This window comes from Schistocerca piceifrons, chromosome X (assembly GCF_021461385.2).
Source record: "Schistocerca piceifrons isolate TAMUIC-IGC-003096 chromosome X, iqSchPice1.1, whole genome shotgun sequence".
NCBI classification, from domain to species: Eukaryota; Metazoa; Arthropoda; class Insecta; order Orthoptera; family Acrididae; genus Schistocerca; species Schistocerca piceifrons.
Window position 1 is genome coordinate 152,862,067 of NC_060149.1, and position 20,139 is coordinate 152,882,205.

General features: G+C 40.3%; 1 protein-coding gene across 3 annotated transcripts in view; it reads right to left on the reverse strand.

The window, feature by feature from the left end:
* The window catches only part of LOC124721137 (nuclear pore complex protein Nup98-Nup96-like), a 229,336-nt gene that overhangs the window by 81,744 nt on the left and 127,453 nt on the right, over positions 1-20,139 (reverse strand). For all 3 annotated transcript variants that reach the window (XM_047245955.1, XM_047245953.1, XM_047245954.1), the window contains 3 exons: positions 7,815-8,234; positions 6,818-7,290; positions 6,048-6,255 (listed from right to left, as the gene is read on the reverse strand). In XM_047245955.1, the coding sequence (XP_047101911.1) occupies positions 6,048-6,255; positions 6,818-7,290; positions 7,815-8,234 (1,101 nt within the window). The remainder of the gene's footprint in view (positions 1-6,047; positions 6,256-6,817; positions 7,291-7,814; positions 8,235-20,139) is intronic.

Sequence of the window (20,139 nt, forward strand, 5' to 3'; positions counted from 1 at the left end):
ATACTCAAAGCAATCAAATACTTCATTGAAAAAAATGTCAAAGCACACAAAGTTTTTAACCATTACATGAACGCAACGCCAACTTTGTGAACAAATAATATGCATGTGATAAAACAAACATGCACACAGACATGCGTGGTCAAAGGATATGGGTTAAATTACAACAAGTGAATGGAGCGGAACAAAGAATTTGCAGAGCACAGTCTGTCAACATGTAAAATTCACATGGAAGAACTGTTACTCTGGCTTTACATTCAATTCCAATAATGACACAAATACCACACAGTTAAAAGTACCAATCATATCAAAGAATGAGTTACTGACTATTGTAGACTTGCCTTCGACCCACACAAACAATCGAATACTCACTTCCCTACAACCAGCATACAAGCTGTGCATGATCTGCTGTGATCACTTTTCTTTGTCGCGAATAATCCTACGACTACAAGTCACTGCAACCACATGCTGAACATTGATTCCTAATGGACTGAGATTTGTGTCTGTCATTCTACATACACAATACTTTTTTAATGTAAGTGGAACCCCTCCACGCCCACACTAGCATGGTGAACACCACAAAAATTCTATCAACTCTGTGTTTGTTGGTTACATGAATCTAGGTATCACAGGACACAGGACTGTGCTGTCATCCATAGATCTTTGTATGATTACCCATTTATACGGGCCCTTCTGGGGATAGAAAGTAGATGAAAATGATTGAACAGCAGGTTTAAGGACAGGTGGGAAACAAGTGCCATGGCAAAAATCCTCTGCAAGCATCTGATCAAGCAGTAAGAGTAGGAACAGATTTCTTGCTATCTGCAACATATGCAAGGGTAGGTTATGTTAGTAATGGGTATAACGCACCTCAATACCATTGTCAGAGCCATCTGTTTGTCATAACGACGTCAGTCCAAATCTGTGCTATTGCACAATGCACTACTATTGGGGCCACCTCTACTGCAATTTATCAGTGACTTGGCACGGCAGCAGACTCAAGTCAGCTGCTGCTCCATTCCCTGGTGTCATCATCTTGCATCTGGGGGCCACTGTAGCTCCCCACCCATCACAAGGTCAGGCAGTGAGGCTTTGGTGGCATTGCTTCACTGCTAGTAGGGATGTATGGAGCAACATCTACTGTGTGGTGCAGCTGTTTGTGCCACGCTCATCAATGTTCACTCCAGCCTGCAGTAGCCTCTCTCTGAAGGCAGCAGTGGCTGTTAGGTTATTTACCCATTCATCTACTTCCATCTTCTTGTCAGGTGCCACACCAGAGGCTTCTTGCATTTCTGCAGTTGCCAGAGGGGGGGGGGGGGGGGGGGGTGATCGTCTGCTTGGCAGCACCTTTTTTTTCTCCCTCTGCAACACAGCTGGGGCAGAAGCAGGGACACGTGGTTGTGGGCTAGTTCTGCACACAGTTGCTGCAGCTGGCGGCAGGCCACCACAAATGCAGCCTTCTCTGCAGTCACGATGGCTCTCAGGACCGCAGTTACTTTTCCAACTATGTCACGCATTGCACTGCACATGTGTCTCCTGCTGCTCCATCTTCTTTGGGTCAGGCAGTTTTCCCTGTCCTCCTGCCAGTGGCCGGTATCTCCCACCATTAATGGGAAATTTCGGCCACCCACGAGTCAGGGAATTTAGCACCAATTCCTCTGTCTGCTGCTCTAGCATCGACTTTGCTGGTCATCAGAGTCAGTGGTGCCATCGTCGTCTTCACCAGTGCATCCTTGTGGTTGGGGTTGCATTACTGCCATTGGCCTGGATGCAGATTGACAAAGCCAAGCAGCCTCACCAGTTGACAAGGAGCCCACCACATCAAGTGCACGTCAGCGTTTCTTCTTTGGCATGGCCACAGCCACTATTGTTACTTTATTATTCACTGATTACTTGTGATCCTTATTAGTATGTAACCCAATAACTTGGAATTTGTATTCTCTTCTTTGAATTTCCCACTCCAAAAACATTTGGTGTAACACACAGTTTTTATCCTGTTGACCGGAAGATTCCTTTCTGTTGATCAATCTTCAAAAATCACTGTCCTCTGTTAACTTTTCTAGAAGTTCCTCTAGTTGAGGAACTGGGGAAATGTCAGTCGTTCCTCTAGTAGAGGAATTGGGGAAATGTCGGCCTGATTTTGTGCATCAATCGCAGCCTTAAAATGGCCATAAACTCTGTTTGACCCCATTTGCTTCCTTCTCTACGACAGTGGGAGATGACCGATGACTAGCTGAGACTGGCACAATGATGCCCAATTCCTGTTACCTGTCCAACTAAACTTTCAGTGAATGTCACATTGCAAATAGAAATGGCCATTCACGATAAAATTCAAGCACAGTGGACTGCTTGAGTGAAATATGCAATTCAAACCATTTGGCCTGAATCCAACGTTGCTTGAATTAACTGCTTATAATTCTGTGATAATGATTCCAAGTCCCGGAATGGTACTTATCTGGATGCTAGGTTCACCTCATCCAATGCTTGGAAACCAAATGTGGTTAACACACCAAAGTCAAAAATATTTACAGATGATGTCAAATTTACAATGAACAATGTGATTTGCAGTTCACATTGTTCTATTTAACCCATACAGTAATTTACCCTCCCAAAGCTATCTCTTGCCAGCTATATGAAAATGCCACTAGGGCAGCTGGAGATGGATGGGCAACCAAACACTGATAGATTTCCCAGGTAATCAGAGAAACTACACCTCTCGTATCCACATGGAATCGGGTCAAAATACCCAACTCAATCTGGAGTTTATTAGGCATCTGGCCAGGTTCTGCCTAGATGGAGTTAAAGTGAATACTGATGCTGGGTCAGTTACTGCTGCAAAGTGTATTGGCAAACTCCAGCACATCAGCCCACAGTGCTGTTTACCTGTCCAAGTACACTGTTGCTAAGTTCCCTCACTTACGACAGATTTAATGTGTTGAAAAAATACAAATACTAGCAATGCTCATGGGCCGAGCAACATTACGACATGACTTAAGCATCAATGGGAGCGAATATGACATTGAGGGAGAACATATCTTATTATCCAAAGAACGTTATCTATGTCAATGCATGGCTAGGTTGCTTCTATTTACCACATCCACTAAAATCCAGCCAGGAGCAAAAACCCTTTACTTACCCAGGACACACACCCCCCTCCCAAGCATCATCCAGGGGATGAACCAGCTGGCACACAGCCAAGAGCTGGCTTATTTGCCAACTATTTGAAAATGCATTTTGAGCTGCTGCCAACACCTCAAATGTTTTGGCAACATTTGCAATTGTGCTTAAATCTGGGTATAGTGATTTCAAAACTTTGGACTGCATCTCCTTGTTGAGAGCTTATCTGAAAACAATGTTTCTGATTAAATGAATCGGCATAAGAGACCCCACAATTAGTAAAGTCAAACTTGCATTTATGGTCGAGGCCTTGCAAATCTGCTATTCAGTTTGTGAAAGACCCATCACTATGTTTCCATATTGGTCAAATTGTAACAGCATTGCCACAGTACGAGTTTGAAGGCAGAAATGCTCATTCGGCTGATTGCTAAGTTCAGTAAATTCTAATGCCTCAGGGTCAGAGTGCAGATGCAACTTCTGGACAGTTTCATAAAGACTACTGCTACTGATAAGTAACATAGCACTCTGGACTATGCGATATCATACATTTCTTACCTTGAAGTACAGCACAAATCTACACAGGTAGTTTTCCCATCCATTAACAGTGTTATCAGACTGTAGATGGTAGGGGGCGAGGGCAAAGTTTACCCCACAGGAGAACAACTGACAGGCTGTATGTCCGTGGTTCAGATCAGCTCCGCATTCTGCTTGATCTCCAGACGACTCTGACTCTTGTGTGTGAAATAGCTTGTAATGATGGATCAGTTTCACTGTCACTTTAATAATGCACTACCCAGGTGGCTGACAAGCTGAAAACATTCAGAAAGGCAAAACAAGAGGAAAAGCAAATGTAAAGCCAAAAGAATTTTCAACAGTGTGTGAACAAACCCTGAATCACAAACCAAGAGAATAACCTAAAACAATCTTGTCATGTGCACAACAGTAATGTTGGTGACTGGAAAGCTTCAGAAATACAAACACAACTGAGTGAGGAACGCGTGCTCACTTTCCTCCTAGCCTATGCCAACGGAAGGTAGTGCAAATTCATACGGCATCTGTGGAGCCTGTGGTTCAGCCACGAAACCAAACAACTCTGTATGGGCAATGCTGGACCATTCATCTTGGTACTGTTGTCTGAAACCATCACTCAATCTTAATCACTACTGGGGCTACGGGGATAGCATACAGGCTCAAAAAGCCAGGAACGTCTAAAACGATTTGGAGGAGATGCTGGGCACATGAACCTAATCAAAACAAGAAATAAAGGATTGTATTGATAGAGAATGGCAATAAATTTGGGACAGAACAAAGCAGGGTGATATTGTGAGTTTGTTCCAAATTTACAGGTAAGATCGCAAAGTCTTACTTTTTGCAGACCAAGGAAGCAACACTCACTGCCAAGCCACAGAACATATCCAGCTTATTCCCTATAAATATACCAATGCAATCCAGACACTTGGGCATGTGGAGAAATTGGCACTGCAAAATCACATCATCTGAGAGTGTGCCTATGGACAAGATGTTACATACCAGGATGCATCATCTTTGGAATACAATAGTATACAGCCTAATGAATTAGGAGCTTTAGTACACTCTGAATGAAGCATCAGATGCTGCAACCTACCTGGCCAAGAGAAAGACTGCAAGAAACATCCATTGTGACAATGAGACACAGGAAGTCAGAATGTCTAACCACAAGCCACTGCTGGAGCCACAAGAGAACCATGATTTTTTCTGAGACCCTGACAGTCAGTGTCGTCCTAATCTCTACACTCTGTAAGGGGTAAAAAGAATAAAAGTGGCATGGCAGTACAGTCGCTGTAATTCAAGAGTTATACCTATGTCTGCAAGCAGTTAACAATACAAAACAAAATGAGAAAGAAGGTTTGTTTTCACCTTGTATTATAACAACAGTGTGTATTGTAGTGCAGTGCAGTACACTGTAGTAAAGTATCGTATAATCTAAAATTAAAAATTATAGAATCTGTGGTAGCTTGCACCTTCAAGAGTCCGTACAGCCACCACTTGATTTTTGAGAGCCCCATCAGTGAAGTTTTGTTTTGTTGTGTGTTATGAAAATGAACTGCATAATTTAGAGCTATGTTTTGCCATCAAGTTTTGTGTTAAACTTTGGGATTCCATGGGAATGATTTCTGGAAAGTTGCAACAGGCCTGTGGGTAACATTCCTTATCAAGAGCTCATTTTCTTCACTGGCACAAATTGTTTTTGGAAGGCCAGCAAAAAAACTGAAGGTGAATCTTGCTCAGGGAGACCTTCAACATTAAAAACTGACGAAAACGTCAAATGCATGTGTGCTCTTGTGAGAATTTGTTCCTCCAGCACAAAATGGCAACCAAGTGTTTTGCAAAGATGTCCTCGAAAGGCTAAGGAAAGGGGTGAATTGACACCGGACACTGCAGACAAGTGGATGCTGCATTATGAAAACACCCCATGTCACACGACCAATTTTATCATGGAATTTTTGTTTTATGAGACCCGCTATTCACCTCACCTCAGTCCTTGCAACTCATTTCTTCCCCCTTCCCCCCCCCCCCCCCCCCTTGGATTGAAAATTTCCTAAAAGGATGTCATTTTAGGAATCTGGAGAACATTCAAAAGAGTGTTATTGACATGTTAAAGGCCCCACCAGTTTAAGCCTTTCAGCACTGATACCAAGACTGAGAACGACTCTGCCAGATGTATAGCTGCCAAAAGGAATTACTTAGAAGGGGATAATAATAATAATAATAATAATAATAATAATAATAATAATAATAATAATGATAATAACTATAGTAGCAGTAGTAGTAGTAGTAGGTTGCTATATTTCAATTTCTAATACTAAATTTAAATCAAATGTATTACATGAAGAATGATGATTGTAGTATCATTTTCTGTAATTTAAATAATCGTAGCAGTGCTGGATACTAACCATATTCCGGTAGCTCACCCCAAAGTGCATCACACAGATTCCACACATTGTAAGGATATTCCCTTTCCTGAGAATCATCTTTCGATCTCAGGCTACCATGCAAAGTGACAGATGAACTTCCTGGAATGGGTCTGATGCCTGGTATCTTTCGGTCTTTATAGAATTCACTGCATTTCAGCATCACTTTTAAATGCTTTCCCCAATATTCCTGTGAAAATAAAGTTTCAGCACTAATAAATGAGAGGTTTTTAATCCTAACAAGTACTCTTATGCAGAAGCTATGTAGGAACTTTCTAATCTTAAGCTAGTTATAAGTTATAATTCAAGCAAGCTTTTTCACATGCACACATGTTATAATAACAAGTTCAACTAGTACTATGTTGCAAAAAGCTTTGTCAGAAGTCACCATCTAAACATATTTTGTGTTTGTGCATTAACTAATACTTTATTCTAGAAAATTTTTGAACCTGCAATTACAACAGCAGCAGCAGCAGCAGCAGCAATCTTAACCTTCATCGACAGACTAACTTCACATGTAAGGGCTACTTCAAAATTTAATTTCAACAAGGCATTTTACATTTAGCTACAACTCAGTGTCTGAATTTGTGAATGGTAAACAGTAGTAGTAACAACAATAAGAAACCTCATTTGATTGTTAGTATTTGCTTAAGAATGATTGAAACAGAACTGAAAATTTATTATTTCAGCTTAAAATTAACACCCAACTCTTTACCATGAGTGTGACATAGCATCAATGTACGTCTACTCACCCTTAACTCATTTTCATATGAAATGCGACTTTCTTCTTTTGCCAACTTTCTTCCCCCCCTCAAGCAAATTCTCTGCACTATCTGTTTAGAGTTGTCATCATCAGACCTGCCTTTCAAGTATTTATCCAGGTTCTGTAATTCAGCTTCTAAAGCTACAGTAGATGCAGACTTCTGTGTAGTTAAAATTAGAAGCACACCACCTGGACCCCACCCAACACGAAAGCCATGTCCCTTGTAAAGATCAATATCTCTCAGGCTTCGTGATTTGACTTTGTTAGTAGAAGTTTCATGAAGTGGAACAATATGGTTTGGGTACTTGTAGGCACTGGTTTCAAACATATTGCTTCCCTGAACTTTTATTTCAGGAAAGATTGTTGCTGTTCTTATAAGTCCAGTTACACTTGGCAAGGGTGGTCTTTGCTTAATGGTTCCTTTTGGACGAGGAATCTCTTCAAATTGTGCCAGCTGTGTTTCTGAAATAAAAGACGTGAGAAAATTACTTCCACAATATTCAATGCAATTACATCTGATTATTATAGCATTTCTCCCACCACAATACAACTCAACACGAATCAACCATATAGCATTGCATGCAAATTGATATTCTTGCACAGAAATGAGATTCACAGAAAACTCTACAATTCCTGAAACTTCCTGGCAGATTAGAACGGTGTGCCAGCCAGAGACTCGAAATTGGGACCTTTGCCTTTTGCGGACATGTTCTCTGGCAGAATTGAAGCTGTGAGGACAGGTTGTGTGAGTTGTGCTTGGGTAGCTCAGTTGTAGAGCACTTGCCCACAAAAGGCAAAGGTCCCGAGTTCGAGTCACAGTCCAGCACACCGTTTTAATATGCCAGGAAGTTTTGCATCAGCACACACACACACACACACACACACACACACACACACACACACACACACACACACACACACACAGCTGCAGAGTGAAAATTTCATTCTGGCGTGCAATTTCTAATAAACTGTTATAAACTACATACTTGTCTTGCTTGTTCGGATCTTCTTTCCCGAGTATTCATCTTCCAGGTGAAGACTATATTTGGGAAAAACATGTAATGGTCTTGTGCTGCGAACAAGCTCCTGCCCTGCTAGTGGACTTGCAAGATTCAGTTGGGTTCCAACGTTCTTCATGAAAGGAGAAACTTCATCAGACACATCATCATCATCATCATCATCATCATCATCTTCATCATCTTCATCATAATAATAATATACAACATCATCATCCTCATAGTAATCATCATCATCGTCGTCTTCTTCTTCTTCATCGTCATCTTCATCGTCTGCATCACCAACATCGCTGCCAACATCACCGCCACTGCTGACGCTGATGATGCTGACGCCGCCGCCGCCGCCGCTGCCGCCGCCGCCGCCGCCGCCGCCGCCACGACCACGACCACCTAATGAAACAAAAATTTAATATAATTAACTGATAAATTTTAAGCTAAACGAGCAATTAACTCTCATTCTGCACTGCAAAAACTAAAAACATGCTGTACTCTCAAACATACATACTCCAATACAATAATAATTTTAGATCTAAGCAGTGCTTTAAAGGAATTAAAAACATTTACAATATGTAAGAATATAAGGTATCCTCAAACAAAGGGTACTGATGTTGTACACAACAAAGTTGTGAACTTCTGGTATCAATATCAGGCTTTAAACATGTTTACTACGCTAATCAACTATGGTTGAATGAGTCCTGTTTATTGGAAGTCACCATGTCATTTCAACAGATTCAGCACAATTTAAATGCAATTGTCAACACTGACAACATGGACCAACAGAAACAGAATTTAGAAGATTATTTAGTACTGACAGAAAGAAACATTAATGCAGAATCAAGTCAGCAATCTTCAGAAAAGAAGTCAGACTTTTGGTTGGTACATCTACAGGGTTTAACAAAAATATGGAAAAGCCACAAGAAATGCATGCTTTAAAAAAAAAAAAGTAGATGCTGGCCAAGGCTGCAGATTGTGCCGTTATATTTGTTCAAGAACGTCACCTGTGCCATTTCCTCAATACGTGGAAAGTGCCATTGTGTTCACAACAGTGGTGTGTGTAGTTGAGAGTGCATTACATCTGAACTAAGTGAATGCAAACGTGGGCAAATTGTTGGTGCTCATATGGCAGGTGATGCTAACGAACGTGTGTGTTGTGTAATTGTGGCAGACTGTCACAGACGAAGATAGTGATGGAAAATAAGGGGACGACGACTATAAAAGTCACTGCTGAACTGAATATCGCACTTGCTAACACTGTCAGCATAAAAACATGAAGAGAGCTTTAGAAGTAGAGAACTGCAGGGAAGGCTGGAATTCCAAAACCACTCTTCAGTGATGCAAATACCCTTAACGTGAAAATGTGGTGCTAAAGCCATAAAATCTGCACTATGGAGTAATGCAAGCAAGTCATTTGGTTGGATGTGTCTTGTTTCAGCTTCTGGCTAAGTTTATGTCCCAACAGAGAAACATGGAGGGGGTTCAGTGGTGATCTGTGTAGCTGTATCATGATGTTCCGTGGGCCTCACAGTTGCTCTGCAAGGTCGCATAACTCTCAAGGATTATGTGACCCTTCTGGCTGATCAGGTTCATCTCATGTTACAATGTTCATTTTCATATGGTGGTGATGTCTTCCAAGATGACAAAGCTCTTGTTGACATAGCTCACATTGTCCAGGACTGGTTTCGTGAGCACGAGGATGAATGCTACCACTCCCCTGGCCATCACAGTCACCACATCTAAATATTCTTGAGCCTTTCTGGGCTACTTTGGAGGCAAGGTGCATGGCCAGAGCTCACCTTCATCAACTTTACCTGAACTTGCCACTATTATGCAGGGAGAATGGTATTAAGATTGCCTTGAAAACCATACAGGACTTATTTCTCCATTCCAAGACGACTGGAAGCTGTTTTGAATGCCTTTCAATCCCAATGGTTGTACTACACTGTATTAGGCATGGTAACATGTTTCTGGCACTCCCATATTTTGTCCACCTACATACACCAAACACCACCATACAGCACATAGCAGAAGTTACTTTGTACCACTTCTAGTCATTCCATTTCCTGTCCCACACACAAATGGAGTGACAGACAAATGGCTGTCTATATGCTTGCATATAAGAACTGACTTATCTTCACAAGATGTATGTTGGCGACAGTAGGATCATTCTGCAGTTTTTTTTTATGCCAGTTCTCTAAAGTTTCTCAATAATGTTTAGCAAAAATTATTCCTTCTTCCCTCTAGGTATCCCCATTGGAGTTTATGGAGCATATCCATAATAATTGTATGCTAACAACACATCTCTGAATTGCTTCAGTATCTTCTTTTAATTTGATCTGGAGGGAATCTGACATACTAGCAGTACCCAAGAACGAATTACACTAGTGTTCTGTATGTCATGTCCTTTATAGATGACCTAAACTTGCCTAAAATTCTTCCAATTAAACAGAGTCCATCACTCGCTTTCACTACACCCAGCCTTACATATTCGTTCCATTTCGTGTGTCTTTGCAACATTACACCTTGATATTTAATTGGTGTGACTGGGTACAGAATTGGTGAAGTGTTGCTTGAGGCAAACATTTTCTTTCATTCATTCATTCATGCGATCAGGCCCAGTGGACCACACGCCACCACAGTTAGAGCTCTCCACCCGTCTCTGTCTTCTGCTATCTGTCTCCAGTTTTCCCTGACTCCCAACTGCAACAAGTCTTCTCACACTCCATCGATACACCTCTTTCTAGGTCTTCCCACTGGTCTGCTGCCTGGCGGGATCCAGTCCATTGTGATTTTGGGCCACCTTGTCGCCTCCATTTTAACTACATGTCCAGCCCATTGCAGTCTTTTGCTTCTCATCACTCCCAAGATGTTAGGCTCCTTGTACAACTCTTCTAATTCAGTGTTATGACGTCTTCTTGATTTTCCAGTAGTCTGATCTCTGACTGGCCCAAATATTTTCCTGAAGACCTTCCTTTCAAATGTAAGCAGTCGGTTAAGGGGTTTTAGTGCTCCAGGTCTGAGAACCATAAAGTACTACTGGCATTATTAATGTCTTATACAACCATAGCTTTAGTTGTTGAGAGACACTTCTACATTTTAATATAGGGTCTAGAGAGTGATAGCATCTGTTTCCTGCCTGCAGTTGTGCTTTTATCTCTGCTTCAGCTGATGTTGCTTCTGTAAAAATTGATCCAAGATATTTGAACTCTTTCGAATGTTTATACCTGATGATTTTCATAATTAAATCTTGAGAGTTTTGGATCTTTCTCTCTATGGTCATATACTCAGTCTTTTAAGAGCTAATTTGTAGACCGATCTTAGCTGCCAATAACTCCAAGTTCTGGATACTTCCCTACACCTCGTGCGCATGCTAATAGCGCAATGTCGTCTGCATAGGCCAGATATGTCGTGTGTTCATTGCCAATTTGAATGCCCTGGAAGTTTTCTTTGTCGAAATCCCGCATTACCTCGTTAAGTGCCACGTTGAAGAAGACAGGTGATAGCTCATCTCCTTGACGTAATCCTGGAAACTTGGAAGCTTTCTGTCATTTTACTGCCTACCTTAACCTTAAGTTTTGTGTCATTTAGGCATACCTCTACCAGTTTGACCAATTTCTTCAGTATACCAAACTCTGTGATAGTTCTGATCAGGCTACATCTATGTATACTGTCGTAAGCCTTCTTGAAGTCTACGAACAGGAGATGTATCTCTCGGGTGTATTTGTACATTTTTTCACAGACCTGTTTTGGACAAAAATCTGGTCTGTGGTTGATCATCCTGCTTGAAAACCTCCTTGGTATTCTCCAATTATGTCTGTTGCTAGAGGTTTCATTCTAATAGGCAGTTGGAGAGGATCTTATAACAGGTGTTGAGTCTATGCCCCTATACTTGTCACATGCTGATTTGTCTTTATTTTTATATATTGGGCATGTCACAGCGACCTTCCATTCCTCTGGTATTTCATGTCTTGCCCAAATTTGCTCGATTAGCTTGCCAATTTTGAAACAAGGTTGGCAGCCCTGCAGCTAGGCAACGGCGCCAGTTTTGGTGTTCTCGTAGAGATAAGTCATTTTAGATTATAAAATGTATAGTTTACTACTGATTACTTGGTGAATAGGTGTATTAGTGTGCCTTTTAAGTGTACCATTAAATGTCTCATTTTTCTTTACGTAATATAGCAGAAAATGTGAAAAGATCGTACAGTCATATTTTCTGTTTACGTTTTGCCGCAGCAAATCTATAGAATTTCGTTTAGTTGTTCTCTGCTCTCTCCAGCAATTTAACTGTAGCATACCTCTTCATTATTTAACTAGCATTTCCGGAAAGTAGTGTAAAGTTTAAGTTGTTTCAGAAACTTTGCACTGTTGTTTTTGTTTACACACAGTTGTGTATAGGCCAAACATGTGGAGCCATATTTTCATGTTTATCTGTAATTTAACTGACTTACTCCTAACAAACTATTACGTTTATCATGAGTGAAAAATGCTTGACTTGCCATACAATTGTTAGGTCGGAGCTTTGGTATGATGGGTGCTGTAGTTTTTTCCATGTGGGAGACTGTAGTGGCGTGGGAATAGGGGAAGTAAATGAGGCTCATCAGTGGTTTTGTAGGATTTGTAGTAAAGATAGGAAGATACTAGAACAGGAGGGGAAAATTGCCGCCCTTCAGGCTGAGTTAGACAAGGCCAGGGGAGATCTTGACAGGTTAAGGAGGGAGAAGGGTAAAGAGAGGTGGGAAGTGGCAACAGGCAACAGGAGGAATAGGCCTAGAACTTTATCTGACAGCTTCATAGTGAATGTGGAAAATAGATTTGACCTGTTGCTTCAGTTAGAAACTGGTGAGCCTCAAGCAGTTGCAGGTGTAGATAGGGCACAACAAACTGTAAGCAGCAAATTGAAAAGAATGGGAGTAGGGAAACCAGTAAAGAGAAAGAAAGTATTGTTGTTAGTTAGTTCCCATGGAAGAGGTGTACGCCAACTTTTGCAGGATGAACTAGGATCAGAATACCGTGTCACCAATTTTTTTAAACCTAGTGGTTATAGTGGGTGGGGCAGGTAACAGTATTGACAGAGATCCTGGGTACAGTATAGAGTGTGACCTGGCAAAGATTGCATCAGCATCAAAGCATACTACTGTTGAGTTTGTATCTGTTCTTCGGCGCCATGACTGACCTCATTTGAACTCTTCTGCCAAGAGAGTAATTTGGAGCTGTAACGGCTGCTTATGTCGGGTGCAGGGACACACATTGGTGTGGTTCCTGTTGATTCTCTCAATAGGTGGGATTATACTAGGCATGGCCTTCACCTCAACAGGAAGGGGAAGGGTAAACTGGCTGGGAAAATATCAAAAAAGTTAAAAGGGGGGAAGCCACTGTCACGAGTGATAAAATACCAGTGGTTGTAAGGTTCAGAAAAGACCCTTTTTTATGGTAGCGCGGACAGAAAGAAACCAAATTTTAAGAGAGGTTAGGACTGAGACAAACCTTCAGTTTGAGAAAGAAACCAAAAAACATAATTATAGCTTATTACATCAGCATAAACAGCCATTGGTTAAGAATTTTCAACAGTCAGCAGATATTTGTAACTCTACCCAATTTTAACTCAGTCAATGTGAAATGTCAACTATCTTTATTGCATCAAAATATTCAAGGGCTGAGAAATAAAATTAATGAATTAATTATCTGCATAGATGAATTAGTGTCTTCAAACCCAGCTGACATAATCTGCCTCTCTGATCATCATGTGACCACTGGTATAGAACTTATAAGTGTTACAGGGTTTAGGTTAGCATCTCACTTTTGTAGATCAGAAATGGAGAAAGGAGGAATGGCCACATTCATCAGAAACTGTCATAAATTTAAGAACATAGACATTCATAAATTTTGACTAGAACAGCATATGGAAGCATGTGCAACAAAAGTAGAATTTCACAAAAAATCCTTTATAATATTAAGTGTATATCAAGCACCTGTAGGTAACTTTAATGTGTTCGTAAGCCACCTTGAAACTGTACTGGCCCGTTTAACAACCAAAAACAAAGAAACAGTGGTTGCTGGTGATTTCAATGTAGATTTCCTTAAAGACTCTCCCAATAAGAATTTATTTGAGTTAGTAACACTATCATTCAACTTAATTCCCACTGTAAAGTTCCCCACTAGGGTAGCCAATTGCCCACTAACAGCCATTGATAATATCTTTATAGAAAAGTCCGATGAACAAAATTATATTACGAAACCAATAGTCAATGGCCTCTCAGATCATGACATGCAATTCCTTCTGTTAAATGTTAACACTGAACAGGATATAAAATCTGTTAATTCTGAGCTCAAGAGAGTAATCAATATGCCAAAAATCCATTATTTTAGGACACTCCTCAGAGACATCACTGGACTGATGTTTACAGTGCTCATGACATGACTTTTGCTAATAGAGTGCTTATCTTATTCGAACACTGTTTTCCCCAAAAACTTACCAAGGTTAGATCAAAGTCTACAATGAAGCCATGGATTACTCAAGGAATAAGGGTATCTTGCAAAACAAAAAGAAAACTGTATCTGTCAATCCGAAACAGTTCTGATGTTGATGCTATAGCACATTACAAGAAATACTGCAAAATATTGAAGACTGTAATACGGACATGAAAGCAAATATATTACAAGGAAAAGATAGTCATATCAGAAAACAAAGACAATATGGGATATAGTGAAGGAGGAGACCGGTAGAACCAGACATGAAGAGGGACAAATAGCATTAAGAGTAAATGATACATTGGTGACAGACATGTATAGTGTTGCAGAACTTTTTAACAAACATTTTATAACTGTTACTGACAAGATGCATGGAGAGCTGCATCAAACCAGTCTCAGGACTGAAGACCACAACAACAACAACAACAACAAGTGACAAGATGGGGTTGTCAGGTTCTGTAGATGCTGCTATGGAATACCTCAGACCAGACATTTCAAGTAACTTCCATAATATGAATTTGACCCTCACTACCCCAGCAGAAATAATGTCCATCATAAAATCTTTAAAATCAGAAACATCTAGTGGGTATGATGAAATATCAACAAGGTTCCAGAATGAGATTTTCACTCTGCAGCGGAGTGTGCGCTGATATGAAACTTCCTGGCAGATTAAAACTGTGTGCCCGACCAAGACTCAAACTCAGGACCTTTGCCTTTCGCGGGCAAGTGCTCTACCGCACTTGCCCGCGAAAGGCAAAGGTCCCGAGTTCGAGTATCGGTCGGGCACACAGTTTTAATCTGCCAGGAAGTTTCATCAACAAGGTTAATTAAAGAATGTGATTCTGAGCTAAGTAACATATTAAGCTATCTGTGTAACCAGTCTTTATCAGTGGAATATTTCCTGAATGGTTAAAATATGCCAAAGTTAAGCCACTGTTTAAGAAGGGGGATAAAGAAATAGCATCAAATTTCCGTCCAATTTCACTTTTGCCAGCATTCTCAAAAATTTTAGAAAAAGTAATGTACAATCAGCTTTATAACCATCTCAGTTCAAATAACATACTGTCAAAGTCACAGTTTGGATTTCTAAAGGGTTCTGATATTGAGAAGGCTATCTACACTTACAGTGAAAATGTGCTTAAGTCATTAGATAAAAAATTGCAGGCAACTGGTATATTTTGTGATCTGTCAAAGGCATTTGACTGTGTAAATCACAATATCCTTTTAAGTAAATTAGAATATTATAGTGTAACAGGAAATGCTGCAAAATGGTTCAAATCCTATATCTCTGGCAGGAAACAAAGGGTGTTATAAGGAGAGAGACATTTATCAATTTATCAGGCATCATCCAACTGGGAACTAATTACATGTGGGGTCCCACAAGGTTCCATTTTAGGGCCCCTACTTTTTCTTGTGTATACCAACGACCTTTCATCAGTAACATTACCAGATGCCAAGTTCGTTTTGTTTGCCGATGATACAAACATTGCAATAAATAGCAAATAAAGTTTAGTCTTAGAAAGATCAGCTAACAAAATATTTGTGGACATCAATCACTGGTTCCTAGCCAATTCCTTGTCACTGAACTTTGAAAAAAACACACTACATGCAGTTCAGAACTTGTAAAGGGTGTCCCACGAGTGTATATGCCTAACATATGATGACAAGCAGATAGAAGAACTGGACAGTGTTAAATTCTTGGGATTACAGCTTGATAATAAATTCAACTGGGAAAAGCACACCGCAGAACTGCTGAAGCATCTAAACAAATCTCTATTTGCAATGAGAATTGTGTCAGACACAGGGGATACAAAAATGAAAAAGCTGGCATACTATGCTTACTTTCATTCCATAATGTCATATGGGATTATGTTTTGAGGTAATTCATCAAGCCAAGCTAAAGTTTTCTGGGCACAAAAACGTGCAGTAAGAGTTATATGTGGTGCGAACTCAAGAACATCCTGCAGAAGCCTGTTTAGGGAACTAGGGATACTAACTACTGCTTCTCAATATATTTATTCTTTAATGAAATTTGTCATTAAAAATACATCACTTTTTCAAACCAACAGCTCAATTCATGGAATCAATACTAGAAATAAGAATAATCTTCACATGGATTTAAAGTCACTTAGTCTTGTACAAAAAGGTGTGCAGTATTCAGGAACACACATTTTCAATATCTTGCCAGCAGCCTTAAAAAGCTTAATAACCAATGAAATTCACTTTAAGAGAAGCCTAAAGGATTTACTGGTGGCCAACTCCTACTCCATTGATGAATTTCTCAGTGCACAATTTCAGTGCAATAATGTGTTCATTGTAAATAAGTATTATAGTAGTTGTATTACACGTTTATTATGCTACAAATAAATAAAAAGCTTATTTTAAATTCTGTGCATTAATATTTGTAAAATGATTCTTTCATATAGTGTCCATTAAAAAATGACAATCATTCAACTTGGGACCTGTGGAATGGTACAGTAGCATATTTCTTTGAGTTATAAATATTTGTCATGTATTATTGTTTTTCTGACATGTTCTACATCCTGGAGGACCTCCTCACTAGGGATCAATTGGAATGAATGTAAATCAAATCTAATCTAATCATCTCCAGCCTTGAGAAGTTCAGTGGGAATTCTGTCCTCTCCTGGAATTTTACCCTTCTTAAGGTTTTTTGTCTGGTTCCCTATCTCTTCAATGGTGGGTGGAGGATATTCTGGGTCTATGGTTACTGGGTCACCAAACTCAAGTAGTTTGGTTGGTTAATCAGAGTTTAGTAATTCTATGAAGTATTCCACCCATCTTCTCCCAATTTTTTGATCTTCTGTTAACAGTTTTCCATTGGCATTTTTCATGAATTTGTGTTGATAGTATGTCCCTCCTTTAAAACTTTTCACTTTTATATGAAGTTCTTTGCACCTATTTTCATGGAAGTCTTGTTGAGCTTCCTCCATGATGCTTTTTACATATTTTCCCTTTGCTTTCTTCAATGTGGCTTGTGTCTACCATTATATTTCTTCGAACTTTGATTTTTCTTCTTCTTGCATATTAATTTGTATACACAGTAATTTGGCCCACTGTCTCTCTCTGATAGCTTCCTCATACCCCTGATCTAACAACACTCTTTTTCCCTTAGTTCGCTTTGGGATTACTTCTTGGGCTGTTTCTTTAATGGTCTATGCCATCGCCTTCCAGTTCTGATCTACCACAGTATCTCCATCTTCATTCAAAGCCTCAAAATGGTTTGTGAGTGCTACCTTGAAAGTAGTTCTTATATTATCGTCAATCAGACTCCCCTGGCCATATCAAGTGACTCTTTGCATTCTTTCGTACTTCCTGGCTCTCCATGACACAAACATTAACGATTGTTTTTCCTTTTTATCATAAACAACTTACGTATTTCCACATTTAGAGCAATTTGCCAGACGTCGAGGACAGGATTCATGTCCCAAATGTCTGTGCTTCTCTTATGCGTCATGGGCTTCTGTTACTAATCATGGTTGGGGTCCCAATCACACTGCTAGTAGCATATCTGGTCCAGATCACCACACCATCTCCTTATAGTGCTGACACTGCCACCCTGGAATTCATACACCACAAGGTCACTCCACTCTCACTCCCAAGCCACAAGGGTCTTTACAGTGCACCACCCCACACCCACCTACCTGAGGCATGAATCAACTGTAATATACTAGTGGGAAATAAATATTTCAACTGTCTTCAAACTACCAATGATTTATCCCGTCCACCTACCTCCACTGGACAGCTCTCACACCTGTGCACCACCAAATAGAAATTCTGGGCAAGTCATCTTGTACCCTTGTGAAGTCACTCAATGATGACACTTTCCCCTATAGAACTGCATCAGTAGCAAATAGTTGCAGATTGCATCTTACCCTATCCATCCGAATGTCAATGTATATAGAGAACGAGAGTGGTCCTATCACACTTTCCTGGGGCCCATGTGTCTCCAATTAACACAACATTGTGTGTTCTGTTACTCATAAAGTCTTCAGGCCATTCACATATCTGGAAACCTACTTTGCAGGCTCTGAACTTTTAACAGTTTGTATTGTGGCACTGTGACAACCAAGTTCCAGAAAGCTACGAATATGGTACACAGTCTGTTGCCCTTCACCCATCACTTGCTCGTGCAGAACTCAACTTGCCTTTCTCTCACAAGAGCGACACTTTCAAAAATACATGTTGATTTGTGGATAGAAGCATTTCTCTCTCAAAGAAATTCTATTTGAATTTAGAATATGCTGTACAGTTCTGCAGAAAATTGATATTAAGGCTATTGGCACACTATTTTAAAGGTCCATTCTTTTAGGTTTATTATATACAGGAGTCACCTGCCCATTTTCCCAGTCACTTGGGACGTCCTGCTGGGCGAGAGAGATGTGACACACGCAAGCTACGTAAGAGCCCCATACTGAAGAGTAGTGTCTGTCAAACCAAACAGGGATTCCATCTGGGCTTGACAAATTACTTGTTTTCAACTCCTTCAGCTGCTTTTCAATGCAATGTCCTCCATGCGGAGTTTCTGCAGCAGTTTAACAATGGTCTGTGCACTAACCCAATTGATGTAAAAGTGACTGAATAGAAGCCTTTGACCTCTTTAGAAATTTTACACATGACTAGAATTTACTAGGATTCTCCTCTAGATCTGAAACTAATGTATGAGAGTGGAAGTAGTAGTACATCACACACGATCTTTTTATGAACGTACTAGTGTGTGGCTTTCAACTGTTGCCATTTCTGCCTTCTTTCTTGGAACAGAGTAAAACAATCTTTTTTATCCAATACTGTCCAAATATTGGCATTATACTCAAAGGAGGTCTTTCCTGTCCTCAGTGCACTTACTTGGCACATACTTCTCTAGAGGGTGATTTACAATCAATGTACACTTTGGCAATAACTTTTCTACATACATTATACTGGTAGTCATTGGTCACTGTTAACATTCATCTGGAGTTTCTGTGGTTCAATTCTGTGTGCGATTTTCACTATCTAAGCCAAAGACTAACATACCCCATCCTTCTCTCTACAAATTACATTTCTAGAAAATGACACTTTCAGGACAGGCAGAACATAGAATCTAGTTCTTTGACTTACTCATGAAGAAGTCGCTGAAGAGTGGCTGCTACTGATGCATTGATATCCTGGCACCGATCTACCAGCCAACCAGAGATGAAGTTGATGATAAAGGAACTAAACTACTGGGTCAAATTATATGAGCAAGTCAAAGAGTTTAAAAGGGCGTGACAATAGTTGTAATACGATAGGTAAAATAAAAGACAGAGAACCCAGGCAGTACCTTGTACGAGAGGTCTAAAGGCACAACAAGGTGAGAGGGGAAGGAAGTAACTTGCGGTCGTTTTGTTAGTACCCCCTACAAGGGGGGGCTCTTACACCCACAACCACCCTAACAAAAAGTGGAACAGCATTATAGGTTAGAGTAAAATCCACTCTCCCTCAGAGAATGCAGTACTTTGGTAGTGGCTGTAATGTCATCCGCAAGCATCTGAGGTAATGAGATACACAAGCCGAGAGCATGCCCCAGATCGACCAGCAGGGCGCACTGCACTCGACAAGAACATGCATTATCGTCATTTGACTACTGTAAGTGCCGTAAGAAGGATCCTCCCGATGCATAAGGAACTCGTGGGTGAGTCTCACGTTGCCAGCGCACAGTCAGCACAACATGACAGCATCTTTCAGAGAGGCTTGGAAAGATTTATGCCACATTTTAGTGGACTCTCTAATTGCTCTCAACTTGTTTTGGGTCGTAGTAGCATGCCTGTCCAATACCCAAAGCCTCAAAATATTG